This window comes from Ranitomeya variabilis, chromosome 5 (assembly GCF_051348905.1).
Source record: "Ranitomeya variabilis isolate aRanVar5 chromosome 5, aRanVar5.hap1, whole genome shotgun sequence".
Lineage (NCBI taxonomy): Eukaryota > Metazoa > Chordata > Amphibia > Anura > Dendrobatidae > Ranitomeya > Ranitomeya variabilis.
Window position 1 is genome coordinate 57,017,592 of NC_135236.1, and position 24,838 is coordinate 57,042,429.

The 24,838-nt window shown below is 44.7% G+C and overlaps 1 protein-coding gene across 2 annotated transcripts in view; it reads right to left on the bottom strand.

Annotated features, from left to right (window-relative positions):
* Positions 1 to 24,838, bottom strand: part of LOC143774448 (intercellular adhesion molecule 5-like) — a 67,545-nt gene that overhangs the window by 25,300 nt on the left and 17,407 nt on the right. For both annotated transcript variants that reach the window (XM_077262056.1, XM_077262055.1), the window contains exon 2: positions 19,061 to 19,163. In XM_077262056.1, coding sequence (XP_077118171.1) covers positions 19,061 to 19,130 — 70 coding nt within the window. In that variant the 5' untranslated portion in view covers positions 19,131 to 19,163. The remainder of the gene's footprint in view (positions 1 to 19,060; positions 19,164 to 24,838) is intronic.

Genomic DNA, 24,838 nt, shown 5'->3' on the forward strand with positions numbered 1-24,838 from the left:
TGCTCCATACAGAATAATGAGCCCCATATATTGCTCCATACAGTATAATAAGCCACATATATTGCTCCACACAGTATAATAAGCCCCATATATTGCTCCATACAGTATTATGGGCACTGCATAGTGCTCCATACAGAATAATGAGCCTCATGTAATGCTCCATACAGTGTAATAAGCCCCATATATTGCTTCATATAGTATAATGAGACCCCTATATTTCTCCATACAGTATTATGGGCACCACAGAGTGCATCATACAGAATGATGAGCCCAATATAATGCTCCATACAGTATAATGAGCCCCATATATTGCTCTATATAGAATAATGAGCCCCACATATTTCTCCACACAGAATAATGAGCCCCATATATTGCTCCATATAGTATAATGAGACCCCTATATTTCTCCATACAGTATTATGGGCACCATATAGTGCTTCATACAGAATAATGAGCCCCATATATTGCTCCATACAGTATAATGAGCCCCATATATTGCTCCATACAGAATAATGAGCCCCACATATTTCTCCACACAGAATAACGAGCCCCATATATTGCTCCATTCAATATAATGGGCTCCATATATTGCTCCATACAGAGTCCCCTGACTGTTCAGGGTCCGCCCAACGGTTGGACCAGGCTACACTAATCTTGTCTGAATGTTGGTGTTATTGTTAAAAATGTGATTAGTTTGAACATTAAATCTTGAGTGGACAAAGTGCACAATAAAGTTATATTGCGGCAGAAGCCCCCATTGTCTATGGCTTGTCGTGTTTGTTTCTTCTGAGTCTTTACACGTGGTTAGGATTCCTAAGAAGTATTGTAAGATGTCTGCTGGTTTGTTTAGAGAGATGGCTTGGAGGGGTCGGCGACCAAGACTAAAGCTTGTTTATTTGTACTTTCCATGGGATCATGCCAGGCAGGCTGTGCCTGATCTATTCAGCTTCATACTTTATCCTGGACCAAGTTGTTGTTTTACAGGAACTTCACTGTTACTTTGATTTATTCTATGATAGTGCGCTATGAGGGGTGGAAATATAACATATCAGGTGTTAGAGTCTGGTGTGTTTTCTGTGTCTTCCCTAAGTGCTATTGCCTTCCTTTCATCCGGTTTATATGATTTGGAAAATATTTTTTCTAAAGATTATACGATTTCTAGTGGTTTTTCATTGACTCTTACTTAGTACAACTTAAATTAAATGAATCCTCGAAAGAGACTCTACCATCAGGTTTTTGCTATGCCACCTAAGAGCAGTATGATGTAGCGGCAGAGAACCTGATTTCAGGGATGTGCCACTTGTTCAGCAATTTGCTGTAGTTTAAATATAATGAGTGTTTTATCAGCAAGAGATTACCACTGCAGGACTAAGTGTCACATGTAAGACAGTCCAGGGAATCTGTGTAACCCCGCCCCCACCACTGATTGGCAGCTTGCTGACAGTGCGCACTGGAAGCTGCCTATCAGGGATGTGGGCGGGGTTATACACGGCTCAGCATTTTGAGCACTGCCACATCTGCAGCAGAGAAAGTAGGGATTTTATCAAAAGTCTATTATGTGACACATCACTGGAATCAGGTTTTCTGCCCCTACTTTGGCTGCTTTCAGATTATATAGCAAAGACCTGCAGACAGATTCCCTTTAAGGAATAAGGGGAAAAAAAAGGAATTTTTCATTTTTGTGCTTTTTTTTTTCCTTATAGTTTTCCAGGAGCCATGAGGTTTTTTTTTATCTTACTGTCAATGTGCACATGTGTTGGTTTGTTTTTTGCAGTACAATCTATGGTTTTGAATGCCACCATTCATTTGACATACAATGTGCTGAAAATGGGAGTAAAATTCCAACTGCGATGAATTGGCAAAAACATATGCAATTCCACCATTGTTTTTTGGGTTTTGTTTTTACATTGTTTATTGTGCGGTAAAAATGACCCAGAAACGTGATTGTCGAGCTCAGTCTGATAAAAGTCATACCAAACTCCCATCAGTTTTTTTTCTATTTAACTGTTAAATTCTACATTTTATAAAACCTCTTTTTTCCTTTGTGTCACCAATTTTCAAGACCCGTTACATTATTATATTTCCATTGACGGAGCTGTATAAAGGTTTATTTTTTTGCATGCTGAGTCAATGTTTTTATTGATACTAAATTAGATTACATACGGCGTTTTGATAGCTTTTTATTGCATTTGTTTTTTAAGTCTGATGAGGAGACCAAAAATAGAGCAATTCTGGCATCTAGATTTTTTATCTCTTTAGGGTATGTGCACACGTTGCGGATTTTGCTGCGGATCCGCAGCGGATTTGACGCTGCGGATCCGCAGCAGTTTTCCATGCGGTGTACAGTACAATGTTAACCAATGGAAAACAAAAACCGCAGTGCACATGCACTGCGGAAAAAAAGGAGTAGCATGTCACTTCTTTCTGCGGATTCCGCAGCGGTTTTCAACCTGCACCAATAGGAAAGTGCAGTTGAAAACCCGCAGAGGAATCCGCAGAAGAAACCGCGTGAAAATCCGCAGTGAAAACCGCAGTGGTTTTGCACTGCGGATTTTCCAAATCCGCTGCGGAAAAATCCGCAGCAAAATCCGCAACGTGTGCACATACCCTTATTGTGTTCACCATGCTGGTCGATTAATTCTAGATTTTGAGAGTTCGTCATTTTACAGACATTACATTTCCAAAAATATATTTGATTTTTAGATTTTTTTTCTATATTTATTTAGTTTTCTTTATATTGACAGTGCACTTTGGTGCCTGCTGTTACTACTGATCTGAGAGAGTGCACCGTCACTGTGTTTTAAGACGAATACCCAGCTTGCAGAGACCAACACTGCCCCCACAAGTGACATCATATAATTTCTCAGTGTTATATTTTCAACCGATTGTATTGTAATTCTTGGAAATTAAGTAAATTCTGTCCAAAGAGTAGTGTCTACCAAAAATTTACTAGAGTCTCTGATGGTGAGGATAGGCTGTACCGCTGGTAGACACCAAGCTCCTGGGACTGCAGCAGCTGACTGGAGGGTCAGAAACCCGGGTACGGGGTACAGGTGGGCAAGGCCAAAGCAAGGTCAGAAGGTTCTTGGTTGAGGCAGGCACCACTGGTTTCAAATTATTAGCCAAGGTCAGAAGAGGAGAGATCAGGATAAATTATAAGGACCGATGACAGGTGAGCTATGTCAGGAATAGGCCAATACAGGAAACTAGAGACTGAACTACAAGAACCTAAGTTCAGATGAGGAATGGGGGATGGTGTCGCCTGAAATATCACCTGCTTACATGTGATAGGCCAGGGAAGCAGATCCCGGCAGGAGAAAATTGATAAAATTTCCCCTTATGGCTCATGTCTCTTTTCACAAGGAGAAACCTTACAACTTAGATCCCAGTCATAGTCTCATCTATCCAAATTAGATCTCATACTTTGCACTAATGAGGGGCAAAACCCCAAAACATGGTGTAGGCAAATTGATATTCTTATTTGTCTTTTATCCTAAGTCATATTGCAAGGGTCATGACCGCGTATCGCCAATGCAGGATCCTGTTAGTCATGAATCCTCAACCCCAACTACCTTGCTCCCTATTAAAACCATACCCTTTTACCTACCCAATGAATTGACACAAAGACATAAATTTCTTTTGGATAATTTGGCCACAGCGGCCATTTTATTAACAAACAAATACATTAATAACAAATGTAAACATTGTAAATATAAAAACCTCGAGGGGAGGGTTCTTGGAGCAAAAAATCTGGCTCATAATAGGCCGAAAGCCTACCACAAAATTTAACCGAAAAACATGTATTTACCCTCAGCCGTAACCACCAGCTCGAGGGCACCATGTAACCCGTTTCGGGCAAAAACCAACCCCAAAGCTCCCGAGGTAAACACCCCGTCCAGAGCCTGTAACAAAAGCCAGATCAACCCTCTAAGCATCATCACCAACTCCAAGAACCCCACCCCCCGCCACACACGAACAACCCTGACCACCTCAGGCTCGTGAGTGCCCCACCATCGCCAAAGCTCTTTCTACACCTTCCTGCAGACCGAGCGCCCATAAATCCATACCTATCTCGTTAAGGTGCACTCCATCATCTCGCCAGAAATTCCCAACCCCGGCCTCCAGCTCAAAGTGTCTAACGGCAATACCACCGTTCCGCGACACAAAACTCGCCACCGACCTGTTCAATTTCACCCTGGCCCTGTTAATCCCTTTTTGGGAACGGGCCTCCCGCCACGTCCGACGTGGCACAATGTCCGACCACACCGTCAGAATACCAGGGAAAGAAACCCACAGTCTCATAAAATCGAAACTGATATCCCGAATCAATTCCCTCACTGGTTTAGCCCCCAAATCGTTACCTCCCAAGTGAACCACCAAGATGTCCGGGGGGCGATCCAGGCGTGTGGCACGGGAGAATTCCGACAAAAAACTACGCCACAACATACCACGACGACCCATCCAACGAATAACCACTGCCTCCCGACCAAAACCCAGTTGCCTACCATTCAACCTAGCGTCAGCCCGGAGGGCACCCCAGTAAACGAAAGAGTGTCCAACAATCCAAGCCAAGGAGGGGGGCCGACCTGTAAAACACAACCACAATTAACAAAAACACCAAAAAACACACCTCAACTTTTCCGAATCAATGTCGCACATAAGACAGGTAACGATTAGAACTCCACCTGCCTATCTTCTTAATCACCTCCGGCCCCAGGCCCAAACCATCGGCCTCGGACGCAGCCCCAATCCGAAAAGAGTGCGAACCGAAATTCTCCGGATTAACACCCAAATATTCCAAACCTCTCTTCAAAATAGCTACAAACTGGAAACGCGACAGAAAATCCCCTCCTTGGTGTTGTAACAAAGGACCAGACCTGACCAGGCACACATTCCAATAAGCCTCCAAACAGTGTTGCGGGCACATACTGCTACCATCCACCCTTCCTAAAAATACCTTCTTTCCCCTGCCCAGCTGGTCCGTCTTCGATTGCCTTATCCAAAAAGTAATACCACCATCCCAAAAACCCATATCTTCCGCCAAAAGACCACCTGACTTGTCCCTGCTCGGGGAAACTAATTCCCCCAACCGCAAGGCACCAAAAAACGCTAAAGAAAAGGCCAAACGAAACAGTACCACCTCAAACTGAGAAGAACAAATGAAAACCAAGGCCTCGCCTAAACGCTGCAACGTTCCAAAAGAAATGGGCCTACGCTTATCAAAAGTTACATTACCCTTACGAAAACCCTTCAACGCCTGCCATATCACAAAGTCTTTCGTAACGTCCCTTAACCCTTGAAGCTGAAAACCGAAAACCAAACCTGCAATGAACTTATTCAACCTAGACACAGACCAACCCCATTCCACCACCTTACCTATCAGGGCCAATAACGCCATTGTCCTATCGCCATCAGACTCAGTCGGGCCACATTGAGCCAACCAACCTCCCCACATAGCCCAGGATGCCGTGTAATCCAACCAAGTCCTATTTGACACTGAAGCTCGAATCAGTCGGCCTCCCGTTCCGTAACAACCTGCCACAGCTGCAAAGGACATGCCGCTCCTGTCGCCTCCGAATCTGGAGCCAATTCCCGGAAACGGTCCCACTGCAAACGAGACAACGCGTCAGCTATGTTGTTCTGAACGCCTGGCACGTGCACCGCCGAAATCCATGCATTCAACTCCAAGCATTTTAACACCAATTCCCTGACCAGCCTGATTACAGGGAGGGAAGAAGAAGATAAGCTGTTAATCACAGACACCACGCTTGAGTTATCGCAATGAAAACGGACGCGCCGGTCTCTAAAATTGTTGCCCCAAATAAACACGACACCACAATTGGAAACAGTTCTAACAACGTCAAATTCTTGTTAAGCCCCGTCTTTTTCCAATCTTCAGGCCACACACCCATACTCCATTTTCCTCCACAATAGGCACCATAACCAACTCCACCTGCTGCGTCCGTGTAGATCTCACAGTCAAATGCATTGACATCTTCCCACTGAATAAGCGACCTGCCGTTATAGCTAACCAAAAAACGTTGCCAAACAAGCAGGTCATCCTTATGCTCTCTACCCAAACGGATAAAATGGTGGGCTGACCGAACACCAGCAGTCGCCCTGGACAGTCTGCGGCAAAAAATCCTGCCCATCGGCATAATACGGCAAGCAAAATTCAGGCGGCCCAGCAACGACTGCAACTCCTTCAAGGTAGCCTTCCGCATTTTACTGATCCTGTCCACTTCCTGCTTAAGCAACAGCAATTTATCGTCAGGCAACCTACATTCCATTTTTTCGGAATCAATGAGAATCCCGAGAAAACTCAAAACCTTGCAGGGGCCCTCCGTTTTATCCTGCGCCAAAGGAACGCCGAACTGTCCGGCCACCCATTCCATGGTGGCAAGTAGATGACCACACACCGCAGAATCCGGTGGACCAACAAACAAAAAATCATCCAAGTAGTGGATGACAGAAGGAACGGCTGAAACGTCTCTCACTACCCATTCCAAAAAGGTACTGAAAGTCTCAAACAATGCACACGAAATCGAGCATCCCATGGGCAAACACCTATCCAAGTAAAAACCCCCTTCCCAACAACAACCTAACAAAGGAATGCTCTGTGGGTGCACCGGCAGAAGCCGAAAGGCCGACTCAATGTCTGTTTTTGCCAACAAGGCCCCGGGCCCGTACCTGCGCACCCACTTTACCGCCGCATCGAAAGAGGTGTAAACAACAGAACACAACTCGTCCGCAATCCCGTCATTAACCGACGCACCCTTGGGATAAGACAGGTGCTGAATCAGCCGGAACTTATTCGGCTCCTTCTTAGGCACCACCCCAAGCGGGGAGACAATTACGTCAGCCATAGGCAGCGAACTAAACGGCCCCGCCATTCTTCCCAATTCAACCTCTTTTGCCAGCTTAGCCGAAACAATCTCCGAATGCAAACTAGCCGATCTCAAGTTTTTCGTAGAAAAAGGGACAACATGCGTCGGGTGAGGGATCTTAAACCCCTCAAGAAAACCTTCTCTAATAACCTCTGCCTTGAGAGAATCCGGGTATCTATTTAGATAGGGGGCCATCTTTTGAAGCCTCACCGGAGTCTCCCCCTTGACCGCCACCCACGGATGGCTTGCCCCGTGATTTCTTAAAACATTTAGCGGCCCCATGTGAGGCCCCGCTACAGTGGGAGCACACATGTTTAAACTTACAGGTTGCGCCAAACTTACACTGGCCGTCGTTAAACTGCCAGCATGTCCCCGTCTTTTCCTTAGCCTGTGACCCCTGACCTCCTCCACCGTGTCCTGACTGCTGACCGCTACCCCCTCCGCCCCCTTGAAAGGACTGCCCGTAACGCACCGGTGCCATAACCTTCAACCACAATCCAATGTCCTTTTGATCCCATCTTATCTCGGGCCTCACCGCCTTGCGCTGCCTGAACTGTTCATCGTATCGCAGCCAAGCCTGGCCCCCATAGGTACGATGCGCTTCGCCAATAGACTCCAAATAACAAAAAAGGCCCGAGCAATTCTCTGGGGCCTTTTCCCCTATCACGCTCGCCAGAATGTTAAATGCCTGCTGCCAGTTAACAAATGTCTGAGGAATAAGGCGCCAACGCCTCTTTTCGTCCTCCTCCTTTTTACTATCATCTTTCTTTCCTTTATCCAAATTAAATTTTTCTAAAGGAAGGAGAGAGAAAATCTCAAGGTATTCGTCTTTCCAAATCTTTTCCTTCACCTCCTTCTTCAAATGGGCCCCCAGCGGGCCCTCAAAGCACACGAAAACCTCACCTTTTGCCCTATCATCTAACTTGACGGTATCGCCCCTCCCCGTTTCGGTTTGTACCGACACCGACACACCGGCCGCTGAAGACAGCGGCCCGCTAACGGAACTTGCAATCTCGCTCGAACCCCCAACTCCATGACCGGCAACCGACACCCAAGCCCCAGCGGGCGACGCTCGGGCACTATCCGCAACCCCGCCATCCAATCTACTCAAGATCAGTGACATACCCGCCAAAAGTTCTCTAATACCCGGAACCTCACCACCACCCCCACTCCGCTCAACAGACCCCGAAACACCCGCCACCGGAAAAGGACTGGACATATACTCACGGGGCTGCGCAGGTGCTGTGTCCCCACCAGCCGTGCTTCCTGAAGCCTGCCGCTCGCTGTCGTCACGATGCTCGCTCCCCGAGTCGTCGCTGTTGCTTCTCTGCCCCAGGCCCGCGCCCCTGGCCTCCACGTCACCAGGGGGGACCGAGACTGGCGAAGGCGACCGTTCCCTCGACCTCCTGCTGGACCTGGATCTGGCAGCTTGCACAAGTCCCCTGGGTGCCGCAGCCGGACCATCCGCTCTGTGCGCCGCTCCTGCGCTGCCTCGACCACGTGCTCCTTGCCGCGGTGATGCCACTGGCCTGGCCGCCATCCTGCTGCGCCGTCCTGTCCCAGAACCAGGTGCACCGTGCGGCAAAGGTCTAGGTGCACCCGCCGCAGTACTTCCCGGGTCCCGGCTCCTGTCAGCTGCTGCCGCTGCTGCGCTCCTACCGCGCACCGTCCCCGGTGTCACCGCCGCTGGAGCAGCTCCCCGGCGGGTCTGGAGTGCAGAAGTCGGCGCTGCAGCGCTCCCGCGCCCCCTGCCAGACCGAACCGGAAGTGCGGCCATAACATCCGGTGAAGCGCCGGCGTCCTGCCGCGCCTGCTCAGCTCCCGCAGCGCCTCGTCGTCTCGCGCCGGCAGGGCCGCCGAGTGGATTCCTGCCGGAGGAGGGGGCGGGCGGTATGGCTGCGCCGCGTCCCCCAGCCCCCGCAGGGTCCCGTGAGGGGCTCCGCGGCCTGCGCCTGCCGCGCGGTGTGTAATCCGGGGACAACCTCTCGGGCGGCCTCGACCTCCTGGAACTCCGGAACCGGCTCCCGCTGTCCTGGCTGTCACTGCCTCCTAGCAGCCCGGTGAGCTGCTCCACAAGCCATCCGGCCCTCCTGGATCTCGCCTCCCTGCGAAGCTGAGCGACCAAGCTGTCCACCGTGGCCATGGTGAGTAACGCTGCGGCAGCTGGTCCACTCACTTCGGCTGTATCTAACTGACTGACCCCCTTTCCCGCACTTTTCCCAGGTCCTCCCCTCCCAATCCCATAGAATTCCCCGCCCCAGTTGCTATCCACCAATCCTGAGCCTCCCATTCTAACTTTTAAAAGAAAATTACTACCCTGCTCCCCATGGCAACGCAGTCATGTGGGGGCTTCCTTTTAGCTGCGCCCCATACAGCCCCCCCTCTTTAAAGGGAACCTGTCAGCAGGATTGTGCACAGTAACCTACACACAGTGTCAGGTCGACGCCGTTATACTGAATAAAATGATACCTTGGTTGATGAAATCCGTCTTGTGGTTGTTTCTTAATCTTTATTTTCAGTTTTGTGTTAATGAGATTCTCGTGCCCTAAGGCGGAGTTGGGGTATGTGGTGCCCTGATTATATATTCATAATGCAGACTGCTGACAGGTCACTGCTCCCTCACTGACCCGCCCCCTAGTTTGCATAATGAATACCTAACATACTGAATGAAAAAAATGCCTCTGCAGGCAGGTGTCGGCGGCGGCCCCTGCACTGCAGCATAATCATATGGTTACTGTGCACTTAATCCCTTTTCCTGATTTAATTGAGCGAGGAAAAAAAATTTATTTGAAAATGGTGCCCGCCGCGCCTGCGCGGTAGCAGCTATTGGTTTGTATAGAGATCCGATAGCTGCTGTTGTGCAAGAGTCGGTGGCGACATCTTGCTGGAGAAGAAAAAAAAATTCCTCCTCCAAGATGTAATGGCTGTGTCTCACCATGTAGAGCTGCTCCAGTTCATTCGTGGTCTCAATGTACCACATATCCTGGGCAGGGGAGGAAGCAAAAGAATATACAGACAGGACAGTATGGGATCGCAGCTGTTGCTTTCTGTGAGGTAAAACATTTTCCTGTCTACTCAAAAACAATATTTTACCTCACAGAAAAAATGTTTTACCTGGGCTAATGCATTTTCAGTCCTGCTGCTGGGCACCTTAATAACGCAGATTAACCCTGTGTCTGCAGGTTAATAGCTTTATCGGATATGACAGGTTCCCTTTAAGCTGCCTGTGGTGCAGTGCTATCTTTCTGTGCGTGTTTTGGCCATCCTGTAGGCTGCAGGCCTAAAGGGACCTGTGGACTACCAAAGAAGAGAGGGAGGACAGGAAACCCATGGCTCCATGGTCTAACAAAGGGTTTATCGGTGTCCTTTGTATTTTACTTTGCTGCTCATTTACGCTACTGTTTAACCCTTGGATTCTCTTCTGGATTTAACCCTTGGACTGTTCATCTACTTCTATTTCCTACCAAACAGAAGAATTATCCATTTCAATAGGATTTAATTTTTTTCCATTGGTCGTCTTGTTTGGTTTTGCTTCCGACTTGTTGACGTCTTCCATCAAGTCACTCCACCAGCCAGAAGCTGCGTCATGAATGCAACCCAGGGACCTCTTCAGTTATGGCCATATCTCTGTATTGTTTTCAGAGATTAAAAATTACATTTCCCAGACTACAAACCTTACGGGCTATGTTATTATGCAATGTCTAAATCTAAATCATAGACATAAAAACAAAACTCATACTCCAGTCATCTTTGTTCTGCAGTTTTATGAACTTTATGGTACACGGCTGCAGGTGCCAGAGCTGATTGATTGCTGGGCAATGGTGCAACTTTCTCAGGAAGTCTGTGTGGACAGATATAAAGTCATTGCTTGAAGAAAATCAAAGAAATGTTTATCCAGGTTGAATGTTGATCTTACAAGGAATGCGATTGTCTTTTCTATTACAGGAAGGAATTTTTGTATGTAATGGCTGGTTTACTTGGCAGATTTACCACTAGGGATTTGATAGCTTACCATAAATAAAGGGACCTAACGGAAAGTTCTTTTAGGTCTGACTGCTTGATTGAGGATTATACTTAAAAGGTACTCTACTCAAAACCTTCTAAACCCTCAAACATAAGATGTGGAAAATGGTTTGGTTGTCATAACATTACAAAAGGAAGAAATAAGAAATGAGGTATGGGGGTCACTTTCTGGTTAGAGGGAGTTCAGTGTCAGTTAGTGAAGTGTGCGGTGGATTTTATGGTTCAGGTGGGATGGGTTTCGAGAGGCAGCATGGGCCAAAGTTCAAGGCAATGGGAAGCAAATGGAGATTTCTCATGGACATTCCAAGAGCGCCTGCAGCCTAGGGCTCAGGCTAGGTACCATGGAGCGAGCCTTGTCTTCTGACATCACAAGGTTGGTGGACGTGTAATTATGTTGGGGGCAAATGTTCGTTCCCAGGTGCACTGCCGGAGTAGACCTGGTGTCCCATGAATTGTGTGCGGCGGCTCCTGAGGACGGAAGCCAGGAGGCAGCGGAGACCTGTGGTCTACAAATGAGTGTGATCCACCCTACACCGTACAGCACACTGGGACCAGGATATCCCTTTTTTCTAAAATGCCAGAGAGCAATCGGACAGCAGCTGGGTCACGACTACTGCTCTGCAGAACTTTACAACTTGACCAGCCACACTTCCTCATAACACAGTCAGACATAGTTCCTCATAACCACCGCCAGTCACATTGCCCCATAAATATTTCTGCATAACCAAACAAAGAAAAGAGCTATGAAAAAACAAGATCGCCAATTAAAATAGATTTTTATTAAACATATTAAAGATAACCTGTCAACAGGATTGTGCACAGTAACCTACAGACAGTGTCAGGTCGACGTCGTTATACTGATTAAAATGATACCTGGGTGATGAAATCCGTCTTTTGGTTGTTGTGTAATCTTTATTTTCTGTTTTGAGTTAATAATATGCTCGTGCTCCGGGGCGGCCTGTGGGGGGTTTTCATGTTGTGCTCTGATTACACATAGTGTGTGTCAGGAATGTACGGTGGGGACATTATATTGTGTGAGGGAGTGTACTGTGTGCATATACTGTGCGTGGAAATATACTGTTGGGACATTATACTGTATCTGGAGGAATATACTGTGGGGATATTATGCTGTGTGTGGGAGTGTACAGTGGGGCATCATACTCTCTGTGGTGGAACGTACTTTGGGGACATTATGCTGTATCTGGAGGAATATACTGTGGGGACATTACACTGTGTGAGGGAGTGTACTGTGGGGCATCATACTCTCTGTGGTGGAATGTACTTTGGGGACATTATACTGTGTCTGAGGTATTGCACTGTGGGACATTATACTGTGTGTGGAGGAATATACTGTTTGTACATCATACTGTTTTTTGGGATGATACTGTGAGGGAATCACAATATGTATGGGAGCTGTTAGGCATCATACTGTGTGTGGTGGGATGTACTGTGGGGTCATCATACTGTTTGTGGGGAGAATGTGCTTTGGGGACAACATACTGTGTGTGGAGGGAAGTACTGTGAGATCTTTGTACTGTTTGTAGGGAGAATGTGCTTTGGGGACAACATACTGTGTGTGGTGAATGTACTGTGGTGGACATCATACTGAGATTGGGAAAGGGGTCTGTGGGGGTATCCTACTGTGTGTGTGTGGCACTGAAGGGGCCATGAAGGTGGTACACAGTATATTAGAGCACAAAAGGGCTTCACTTGGAGCAATATTTCTGAGTGGGCACATATAAAGGTATGGGCGAAGTTACGGATGAGGCTTTTTGAGAGATAGAAATTGCTGTGGCCTGAACCACAGTATGTGTCCCTCTTTAAAAGTTAGAAAGTGTGGGTCAACCCCATTGCTGACCAGTGGAAAATACCCATCTAAGGTTGGCACGTGATCCCACATATCTGACACTGTGATCTTGTGGATAATGCTGAGTCTACCTATGAGATTGCAGATGGAGTTCGGAGGAGATCCACCACCCTACGAACAAGTGACACAAAGATGGAAACACCCTTCAGCCACTTTTCTTGTTCTTTAAGCGGTTAATTACATTTGTCTCTTTTACTTCCTGTGTAATATCAGAGCCGGAAATACACACATGAGGGAAATTAATAGAGTTTTCTTGGCTTCTTTTTTTTTTATTTAATTGTCTTATCTAGTTTGTATTAAAGTTACCCCATCAAATCCTGTACAGGTTCAGTCATGGTACAGATAAGGTCGTTACTTTGATCATTATCATGAACGCTATTGATTACACAGGTCAACAAAAAAAAATTTTTTTTTCTGGTGTCCAAAATATTTAAATGAATTTAGGGTATTTTTGGGGTGCTGATTCTGAATATGTCATCAGTTTTGCCAGATTGGCTCAAGTTTTTGACATTTTTGGTATCTTATTTATAGCACTTGTTGGTAAATGCGACGCATCATCTCATTAATTTCTTTGGATTAGTACTTGAACTGAGCAGTTCTCAATATAGTTTTGTGTTAATTAGTGTTCTAAAAGTTTGTTCATAGCTTGATTTTTGCACTAACTTTATGTTGTTGTCTGTTTTCCAGTGAAAAGCATGAACTCATCAAGAAGAAGTTGTCTTAACGATCCAGACTCATTCTGTTACATTTGTGGTGAATACACACTGCCAAAACATAGAAGAAACATAACAGACTTCGTAAAAAAAGTGTATTTTGCCTATTTTGGGGTTATGCTTGGGGACCAAGACAAGTTTTGGGCACCACACATAGTGTGCAAAGCATGTATCGAATTATTACGAAAATGGAGCAAAGGACAAAGAAAAAGCTTCAAATTTGGTGTTCCAATGGTGTGGAGAGAGCCAAAAAATCATCATGATGACTGTTATTTCTGTGCAGTGCAAGTGCAAGGATTCAATAAGCATAAGAAACGAAAATGGGAGTAACATGGAATCTGCAAGAAGGCCTGTCCCTCATTGTGAAGATGTGCCTGAACCTGTGTTTACCATAAATGACAGTCATCATGATGATTTTTTGGCTCTCTCTGTTATGTTTCTTCTATGTTTTGGCAGTGTGTATTCACCACAAATGTAACAGAATGAGTGGAAAACAGACAACAACATAAAGTTAGTGCAAAAATCAAGCTATGAACAAACTTTTAGAACACTAATTAACACAAAACTATATTGAGAACTGCTCAGTTCAAGTACTAATCCAAAGAAATTAATGAGATGATGCGTCGCATTTACCAACAAGTGCTATAAATAAGATACCAAAAATCTCAAAAACTTGAGCCAATCTGGCAAAACTGATGACATATTCAGAATCAGCACCCCAAAAATACCCCAAATTCGATGAAATATCTTTGGCACCAAAAATGCTGTTGACCAGTGTTATAGGCTCGAGCACCAGATCCTGTGTATTGTGCAATTTTACAGTACAAGCAATTACAGGTTCAAGTCCCCTTGACCACTAATAAAACATGTAAAAAAAAAACCCACAATGAAAAAAATAAATAAATAAATAAATATATATATATATATATATATATATATATATATATATATATATAAACACTAATACAAAGGTTCTTATCTCATAAACCTGAAAAATAATTTATTTGGTATTATTGCATGGGTATCTGTCCGAACTAATAAAATTAAATATAATAATTGTTCCATTCCATATTTTAAAGGGCAGATCTGCTGTTTATTGGTCTCTTTTTCTGTCGCCAAAAAAAAATGGAATAAAAAATTATCAGAAAGATTTATGGACCCCAAAATGATAATGATAAAAATTACAGCTTGTAAAGTAAAAAAATCACTGACACAATACCGTCACGGAAAAAAAAAAGTACAGGTGTTGGAAGGTGAGCAAAAATCCCAGTGGCCAGATGTGTAAAGTTCATAGAGATTTATTCAAAAGGACTTACAACTGTAATTGCTGCAAAAGGAGGCTCTACACAGTACTGACTTTAAGGGGGTGAATAGTTATGCACACTGAAGTTTTCAGTTATTTTGTCCTTTTTGTTGTTTGCTTCACAATAAAAGAAAGAAAACCAAATTTTCACAGTTGTAGGCATATTCTTTATATGGACTGATGCAAACCATCAAAAAAAAAAAAACCCAGGTTGTGAGATTGCAAAATAATAAAAATTCCAAGGAGATGATTTGCAAGCCTGGCCTTCTGAAGATGTCTGATGCACCCTGTGTGGCTGCACCCCTATCGATTGTCCTGATTGTGCCAGCAGGCAGATGACATGTTGATACTGATGCTGATGTAATAATGGCGCATGCGGGGGGAGGCACTGCCCTTTATTCATAGGCAGTTTTTGAGACTCCTTTAACCCATTGTTTTTTGTGGGTTTTTTTCACTTTTTTCGCTTTAGTTTTTGTCCTACCCTTTTCCAAATATCCATAACTTTTCCATCCGCTCAGCTATAGGAGGATTTATTTTGTTGTAGTTATGAATTTCGCCATAGGCTTTATCATATAATCTACTGAAAAACGGGAAAACATTTTTGCATTGAAATGTTGACAACAACCATATTTAAAGGGAATCTGTCACCCCAAAATTCGTATATGAGATAAGCCCACCAGCATCAGGGGCTTATCTACAGCATTCTGTAATGCTGTAGAGAAGCCCCCGATGTATCCTGAAAGGTAAGAAAAAGAGGTTATATTATACTCACCTGGGGGGGCGGTCCTGGTTCTGTTTGGGTCCGATGGGTGTCGCGGTCCGGTCCGGGGCCTCCCTTCTTCATTCCATGACGTCCTCTTCTTGCTTTCCTGCCGCGGCTCCGGCTCCGGCGTACTTTGTCTTTCCTGTTGAGGGCAGAGCAAAGTACTGCAGTGCACAGGCACCGGTAAGGTCAGAGAGGCCCGGCGCCTGCGCACTGCAGTACTTTGCTCTACCCTCAACAGGGCAGACAAAGTACGCCTCCGCCTGCGCCGCGGCAGGAAAACAAGAAGAGGACATCATCGTATGAAGATGGGAGGCGCCGGACCGGACCGCGATGCCCATCGGACCGGACTGCACTCAGACCGCCCCTGGGTGAGTATAATCTAACTTGTTTTTCTGGTGGGCTTATCTCATATACGATTTTTGGGGTGACAGATTCCCTTTAATGGTGGAAAGAGGAGGTAGAGGTTGTTTTTCTGGCATTCATTATGCTGTAAAAATGACCTGACAACATGATTCAGATCAGTGCAATTGATACAAAACTTCTATAATTTTATTTACATTTTAGTGGTTAAAAAAAATTCTGTACATTGTAAAAAAAACATTTTTTGGCGTTTGTCAATTTTCTTTATTTTACCCCAGCTGGATCTGTTATCTTTCTGAGGGTTAAGGTACCTTCACACGAAGCGACGCTGCAGCGATAGCGACAACGATGCCGATCGCTGCAGCGTCGCTGTTTGATCGCTGGGGAGCTGTCACACAGACCGCTCTCCAGCGACCAACGATGCCGAGGTCCCCGGGTAACCAGGGTAAACATCGGGTTGCTAAGCGCAGGGCCGTGCTTAGTAACCCGATGTTTACCCTGGTTACCAGCGTAAAAGTAAAAAAACAAACAGTACATGCTCACCTGCGCGTCCCCCAGCGTCTGCTTCCTGACACTGACTGAGCTCCGGCCCTAACAGCACAGCGGTGACGTCACCGCTGTGCTTTCACTTTCACTTTGCGGCGCTCAGTAAGTGTCAGGAAGCAGACGCCGGGGGACGCATGTGAGTATGTGCTGTTTGTTTTTTTTACTTTTACGCTGGTAACCAGGGTAAACATCGGGTTACTAAGCGCGGCCCTGCGCTTAGCAACCCGATGTTTACCCTGGTTACCAGTGTAAAATATCGCTGGTATCGTTGCTTTTGCTTTCAAACGCAACGATACACGGCGATCGGACGACCAAATAAAGTTCTGGACTTTATTCAGCGACCAGCGACATCACAGCAGGATCCTGATCGCTGCTGCGTGTCAAACGAAACGATATCGCTAGCGAGGACGCTGCAACGTCACGGATCGCTAGCGATGTCGTTTCGTGTGAAGGTACCTTTAGTTTTGATGAGATAACATTTTTATTGACACAATTACAATGTTTTGATTGCTTTTTTATTGCATTTTTGAGAAGTGCTGTGATGAAAAAACGTTAATTCTCCCGTTTCGATTTTTTTTTCTCTTCAAGTATTGGTTAATAATTTTATATTTCCATAGATCAAACTTTTACAGAAGCACTGATACCAAATAAATTAATTTTTTTTAAGCAGGGTGGTTAAGTCTTTTATATTTTTTTAATTGAAAAAGCAAACTGAATGGAGCAATACCTATATCCCCAATAAAATATTGAAGGATATATAAAAATAAATAAAAATATATGTATTCATAGGGATAATAGTTGCAAGATGGAAGAATGGCAGACCATTCGGGATAAAAGAAATCCGAACTTAAGGCCTTAAAGAAGAGTACAAATACAATATAATTAATCAAATTTACTTTCTTTAGATATAAATTGTAAACGGTGGCACAGAAAGCAAATGTGCCCATACTTGGAGGATATAATAAAAGTCAATGGTATTAAAAAAATAAATATAAAACATGTATATAGTTATCTGAAAAAAAAAAAATATACACATATGTGTTACCCCAATAAAATTATTATTTATTATACATAACCACAATAAATATTACTTACGTGTATAGGTTCCCCATTACATATTCAAAAAACGGGCTCATTACATGTATAGCATATTAAAAGGGATACAAAATTTGTGTAAAAAAAAATATAAATATATAAAATATATGCAAATAATGTGCTAAAAGAGTGTATGTGCTAATTAAACCATGTGCAAATATAAAAACAAGGAATTTGTGTAAGTAATAAAAGTACAAAGATGTGAAAAAATTTAGGCAATGCAAAGTGCACAGAAATAGTGCACCCCTGACGTAGGATTAAATCCAAAATGCGCGTCGGGGTGTGCGCTGTACTTGGACCGGCGGGCCTTAAAGGTATATACCCCCTTCTTTTTATTATTCCTGGGATTGATTGCATATATGTGCTTATCTGTTTTGCACTATTTTACTAATATATATATTTTCGGATAACTTTATTAATTTATATAAAACTACCCCCCCTTTTTGGCCCGCTGTTTTCAATCAGTTTTTTCCTATTTCATGTTATACAGTATTGTGATTGAGCCTCTATTGGTGTTTTTTTTAAACATTTTTTTTAATGTAGATTTTGCTGTCTATTATATTTTGCTATTTTTTGTATATATTTTGTTGTCTTTTCTATTTCATTTTGACTTGAACTTGTGATTCCGTGTTCTATGTCATCCAGTCTTACAGGATGGCAATACGCAGGAAAAAAATGATAAACCCAGCCTGTGGCGATGGGTGCTGGATTGGTCTCGTTACAGAGAGATTGACAGCGGCTCTTAAGTTTTTCAGCAGCAGCCAAGGGGAGCTTCCATCGATGGTGTTAGAGCCAGTTGCTGGCTGTATAACACAGCTGATACCCGCCATTTATGGAGCAGTTTAATCTCCTGAGCCGCCTCCACATACCCGCACCTGTACCCAACATGTGATGACTTGAATAGAGAGCCCCATACATAGCCACGTCAGCTTTCCCCTTTCTTTATGGCACCCCAACATAAGAATCATTGGTCATCCATTCTCTTCATAAGTGGCTGTACCCGAGGACCCCACAAACAAGACGTCATATACTATTGACACACCATAAATTAAGAAAACTCCATTGAGACACTCGTAGACTTTTTGACTCCGAGCAGACGACCACAAATAGCATGAGAATGGCATAAGTTTCGTTTCTGGTATTACCCCTAAGATTATGGTGGAAATCAGACTTATATAACAAAGCTAAAGCCTAACTTTACTACAGAAAAGCCACATCATGATAATATCCATATAAGAGTTCAGATATGGAGAGTTGACAAGGTTTTCACTTGGGAGAGCTGATAATTCTCCTTTCTTATCTATGACAAAGCAATTTTGTTGGTGAGGATGAAAAAGTCCTTATAGATAACCACCAGCTCTGCCAGGAGCACCGTGCCAAATTACGCCTCGAATCTCAGTTTCCTGAACGTCCACAAAACTCAAATGAATCTATGGCTGCTATGTGAAGAATAAAGTAGCAAAAGTCAAAATAAAGGTGTAAACCGAAAAGTAAACTTACCTTGTGTACTTAATTTGAGGGAACTCAAAAAGCAGCAGCAGGAGAAGAGCAGCAGCAGCTGGGGCTTCATTGGAGAGCGGTGTCGGGGTGGATCTCAGTGCGGCTAAAAGGTTTAGAAAGAAAGAATTTCTCTAGCTTTCTCCCTTCTAACAAACTTAGTGAAAACAATAGATGGAAGGAAGTTGGCCGGTGTGAGATTCGCTGATAATTTTTGTCCCTGAGACTTTCAGAATGTTTTATTTCCGAACAGAACGGGAGCAAAATGGTGCTAAAGAAAAGTGTGACCAAAGTGGGCGGTATAAGAAGACGCGACACAAAGCCTTGTAGATGTTACAGCCAGGGACCTTAAAGGATGTCTGAATATACAGTGAGAGATGGGCTGAGGAAGTCTATAGAAAAGAAGAGCACAGGTAGCCGTTAAATAGGGCGGGTGTACATAATTTTACAACCATTTTTTTTTGTAATTGACCTAATGCATCTAAAAGGAAGAATGCATCAACTTTGTAAATAATCTGAAAAAAAAATAATAATAATAATTCTGTTATGTGTATACAGTGCCAGTGCAGATGTCGGTCTAAGTTTAATGCCTTTGATACAGTCTAGTGAGAAGAAGTGGTGAAACACAAGATTGCGTCTTCAGACTACATACAGGATATATTTGTAGTCTGTAGTCATGGAGATACGTAGAATTTGTTTCTTCTCATTTAGAGTAAATGAGAACGCAGATGACTTTGTGAGCCTAATGGAACGATACCTGGAGGTGTAGAATTCTCTGAAGAGTCAAGGGAGTTTAAGGTCACATTAGTGGGACACCCAGAAGAAGGGGTCTAAATCCTGACTTGTGGGGCATCCAAAGACTCAGGAGGCATCTGAGCCATTTCTAAGGAACCAATCTTGAAGTTGAACGAAATTTATTGGTTATTTTAAAATTTTTGTGGAAAATCAAAAACTGAAAAGTGGGGCGTGCAATTTTATTCGGCCCCTTTAACTTAATACTTTGTTGCGCCACCTTTTGCTGCGATTACAGCTGCAAGTCGCTTGGGGTATGTCTCTATCAGTTTTGTACATCGAGAGACTGAAATTCTTGCCCATTATTCCTTGGCAAACAGCTTGAGCTCAGTGAGGTTTGATGGAGCAGTTTTCAGCTCTTTCCACAGATTCTCGATTGGATTGAGGTCTGGACTTTGACTTGGCCATTCTAACACCTGGATACGTTTATTTGTGAACCATTCCATTGTAGATTTTGCTTTATGTTTGGGATCATTGTCTTGTTGGAAGACAAATCTCCGTCCCAGTCTCAGGTCTTTTGCAGACTCCAACAGGTTTTATTCAAGAATGGTCCTGGATTTGGCTCCATCCATCTTCCCGTCAATTTTAACCATCTTCCCTGTCCCTGCTGAAGAAAAGCAGGACCAAACCATGATGCTGCCACCACCATGTTTGACAGTGGGGATGGTGTGTTCAGGGTGATGAGCTGCATTGCCTTTGCGCCAAACATATCGTTTGGCATTGTTGCCAAAAAGTTCGATTTTGATTTCATCTGACCAGAGCACCTTCTTACACACGTTTGGTGTGTCTCCCAGGTGGCTTGTTGCAAACTTTAAACCACACTTTTTATGGATATCTTTGAGAAATGGCTTTCTACTTGCCACTCTCCCATAAAGGCCAGATTTGTGCAGTGTACGACTGATTGTTGACCTATGCACAGACTGTCCCACCTCAGCTGTAGATCTCTGCAGTTCATAAACAGTGATCATGGGCCTCTTGGCTGCATCTCTGATCAGTCTTCTCCTTGTTTGAGCTGAAAGTTTAGAGGGACGGCCGGGTCTTTATAGATTTGCAGTGGTATGATACTCCTTTCATTTCAATATGATCGCTTGCACAGTGCTCCTTGGGATGTTTAAAGTTTTGAAAATCATTTTATATCCAAATCCAGCATTAAACTTCTCCACAACAGTATCACGGACCTGCCTGTTGTGTTCCTTGGTCTTCATGATGCTCTCTGTGCTTCACACAGAACCCTGAGACTATCACAGAGCAGGTGCATTTATACGGAGACTTGATTACACACAGGTGGATTCTATTTATCATCATTAGGCATTTAGGACAACATTGGATCATTCAGAGATCCACAATTAACTTCTGGAGTGAGTTTGCTGCACTGAAAGTAAAGGGACCGAATAATATTGCACGCCCCACTTTTCAATTTTTTCATTTCCACAAAAATTTAAAATAACCAATAAATTTCGTTCAACTTAACAATTGTGTTCTACTTGTTGATTCTTCACCAAAAATTTACATTTGGTATCTTTATGTTTGAAGCATGATATGTGGGAAAAGGTTGAAAAGTTCCAGGGGACCGAATACTTTCGCAAGGCACTGTATATATATATATATATATATACACGTACAGTATATACAGTGGGAACTTCAAGTATTCAGACCCCTTTACATTTTTCACTCTTTGTTTCATTGCAGCCATTTGGTAAATTCAAAAAAGTTCATTTTTTTCTCATTAATGTACACTCCGCTCCCCATCTTGACTGAAAAAAACAGAAATGTAGAAATTTTTGCAAATTTATTAAAAAGAAAAACTGAAATATCACATGTCATTAATAGGCTGAGAACCAGAGGCTCTGCCTTCCTTTGTGTGAACACGCCACATACAGAGTATGTATCTTAGTGCATTGGTGTACCAAACGGCCAATCCCTGATTGAAGGCTGGCTGTTTCATTAGGTATTGCACCTGTGCATTTGCTATTTTATTTGGGTCCGCTGCACCCTGCTTGTGCATTTGTATTGAAGCCCATTTAGACAGGTAAGCATCTCTGCCTGTTTTTGGTGTGTTTTCTTCAATATACTACGTGACTGGGCAATATACTACGTGACTGGGCAATATACTACGTCACTGGGCAATATACTATGTGGCTGGGCAATATACTACGTGGGCTGCGCAATATACTACATGGGCTGGGCAATATACTACGTGGATTGCGCAATATACAATGTGAGCTGCGCAATATACTACGTGGGCTGCGCAATATATGGATCGCCCCCAGGCGCAGGGCAGTGGGGTACTCAGTACCGGGTCCCTCTGTCTCGGTTCTGGGGATGTCACGGTGGCCCGACCCGGTCCGTGGCCCTGCTAAGGGGTGCCCAATTAAAGGATGTAGTTTGTCAAGTGTTCGTGACGCCACCTGTGGTATTCGGTCAGAGTGACCGACGCTGCTGAGGGGTCCGCTGGGGTGATGTTATAGCAGCTAGATGGTGTACCTTCCCACAGGTGAAGTGTGTCCCCAGGGATTCCGGGTGGGGTAGGTGGTGATTGAAGGTCGCAGTAAATAACGAAGACACAAGGTTGCAGTCTCTTTACCTGTTACTGAGGACTTCAGCGTCCGCAGTCCAGAGCACTGCTAACAGGGCTGTCTGAGACCGGCCGGTCCGAAGGCACATCCGGAGTTCCCTTCGCAGGTGGAAATCAGTAGCCTTCCTACTAGCACCTGTGTGTTGTAGTACCTCCCTGCTGAGCACCACGGGATAGTCCTCACAATTGTCGTGTATGTTTCTGATGTTCTCTCTCTGTCCCCCAGATGGTATGGATAGGACGACCCGTATGACGGGGTAGGCCTGGAGCTATTTTATAGGGACTCTAGTGACGCCCCTCTCCCACAATTTGCCTCCGTTGTCTTCATTAGGTTAAAGGTTGGGCAGCCAACTTGGAATTAACTGTCCTGCCGTTGTTTGAAGTAATGAGTAGAGCCTATTACTCCCTCGGTGTTCCGGCCACCGGCTACGCGCCTCAGAAGGATGTTGCCGATCTTAAGGCAGGACTCCTCCTGGTATTATCTCCTTGTGCTGTGATCTCGTTTCCCACTTCTCCACAATATACTTCGCTTCTTGTCCTTTCTTAGGATGCTGCCGCAATGAGGTGCAGGCGCAGCTCCGTAACGTTCTATCTCTCGCTCAGTCTCTGCCAGGATCCCACCCCTGACAGGGACCTCTGTCTGCAGCTCAGATGTTCCTCTTCTCTCCCTGTCTGCCTGACAGGTCTTCTCTGGGTCAAACCCAGGTAGCTTCTCCCTAACTTCCTATCCAACCCCCAGTTTTACCCGAGTGTGAGGAGTGGCCTAATAGATAGAACCTTTTGCTCCCCCTGGTGGCCGGAGTGTGAAGTGTAGTGTGTGACTGATACCTGGTCAGGTGAACTCTTTTAGTGCCAGCAGACATACCATCACTCCCCCTGGTGGGAGAGCGACAATACTGCAACGACCAGGACTCTGGGGCGCTGCATATACAACGTGTGCTGCGCAATGTACTATGTGGACTGGGCAATATACTACGTGGGCTGCGCAATATACAACGTGCGGTGCGCAATGTACTATGTGGACTGGGCAATATACTACGTCGGCTGCGCAATATACAACGTGTACTGTGTGGGCTGCGCAATGTACTGCGTGGGCTGTGCTATACACTATGCATACATATTCTAGAGTACCCGATGCGTTAGAATCAGGCCACCATCTAGTCTACTATATAATTGTCTAAGGGTCACTTCCGTCTTTCTGTCTGTCCTTCTGTCTGTCTGTCTGTCATGGATATTCATTGGTTGCGGCCTCTGTCTGTCATGGAAATCCAAATAGCTGATTGGTCGTGGCAAAATGCCCGCGACCATTGCCATGACCAATCAGCGACGGCCATAGTCTGGCAGCGAAATGGCCGCTGCTTTACTGCCCTGCTGTCAGCGCTGAGCGTTCACACAGGGATAATGCCAGCGTTAACGGATTGCGGTGTAACGCACTCAGTTAACGCAGCTATTAACCCTGTGTGACCAACTTTTTACTATTGATGCTGCGTATGCAGCATCAATAGTAAAAAGATCTAATGTTGCAAATAATAATAATAATAAAGATAAGATTATTGTCACCTTCTGACATCGCAAGCTGTCCTTGGCAGTGCAAGCGGCAGGTTCCGGTGCCAAGGATGCTATGCGAGAAGGACCTGCCATGATGTCACGATCACGTGACTGCGACGTCATCACAGGTCCTGCACGCCTGCGTGAGAAGGACCTGCCATGACGTCACGGTCATGTGACCGCGTTGTCATCACAGGTCCTGCGCTCATACCAACCCTGGGACCGGAAGCTGCCGCGTGCACCGCACACCGGCGCCAGGACTTCACGGGGCCTTCGGAAGGTGAGTATATGTTTATTTTTTATTTGAAGTCTTTTTTAACCACGCATATAGTGCCCATATTGCTATATACTACGTGGGCTGTGTTACATACTACGTGGGCTCTGTTATATACTACATCTCTGTGCTATATACTATGTAGCTGGGCAATATACAACGTGACTGTGCAATATACAACGTGACTGTCCAATATACTACGTGGCTGTGCAATATACTACGTGCTCTGTGTTATATACTACATAGCTGTGCAATATACTATGTGGCTGTGTCGGTTCTGTCTTATACTACATCGACTGTGCAATACACTACGTAGCTATGCAATATACTATGTGCCTCTACAATATACTACGTGGCTATGTTATATGCTACGTGGCTCTGCTATATACTACGTCGCTGACCAATATACTACATAGCTGTGCAACACAGTACGTAGCTGTGCAATATACTACGTGGCTGTGCTATATACTACGTGGGCTGTGTTATATACTACGTTGTTGTGAATTCCATTTCTCGGACTCCCTCCTGTGGTCATGAATGGTACTTTGGTTAGTTCTGCTCTTGGACTCCCTCTGGTGGCTTTGAGCGGAAC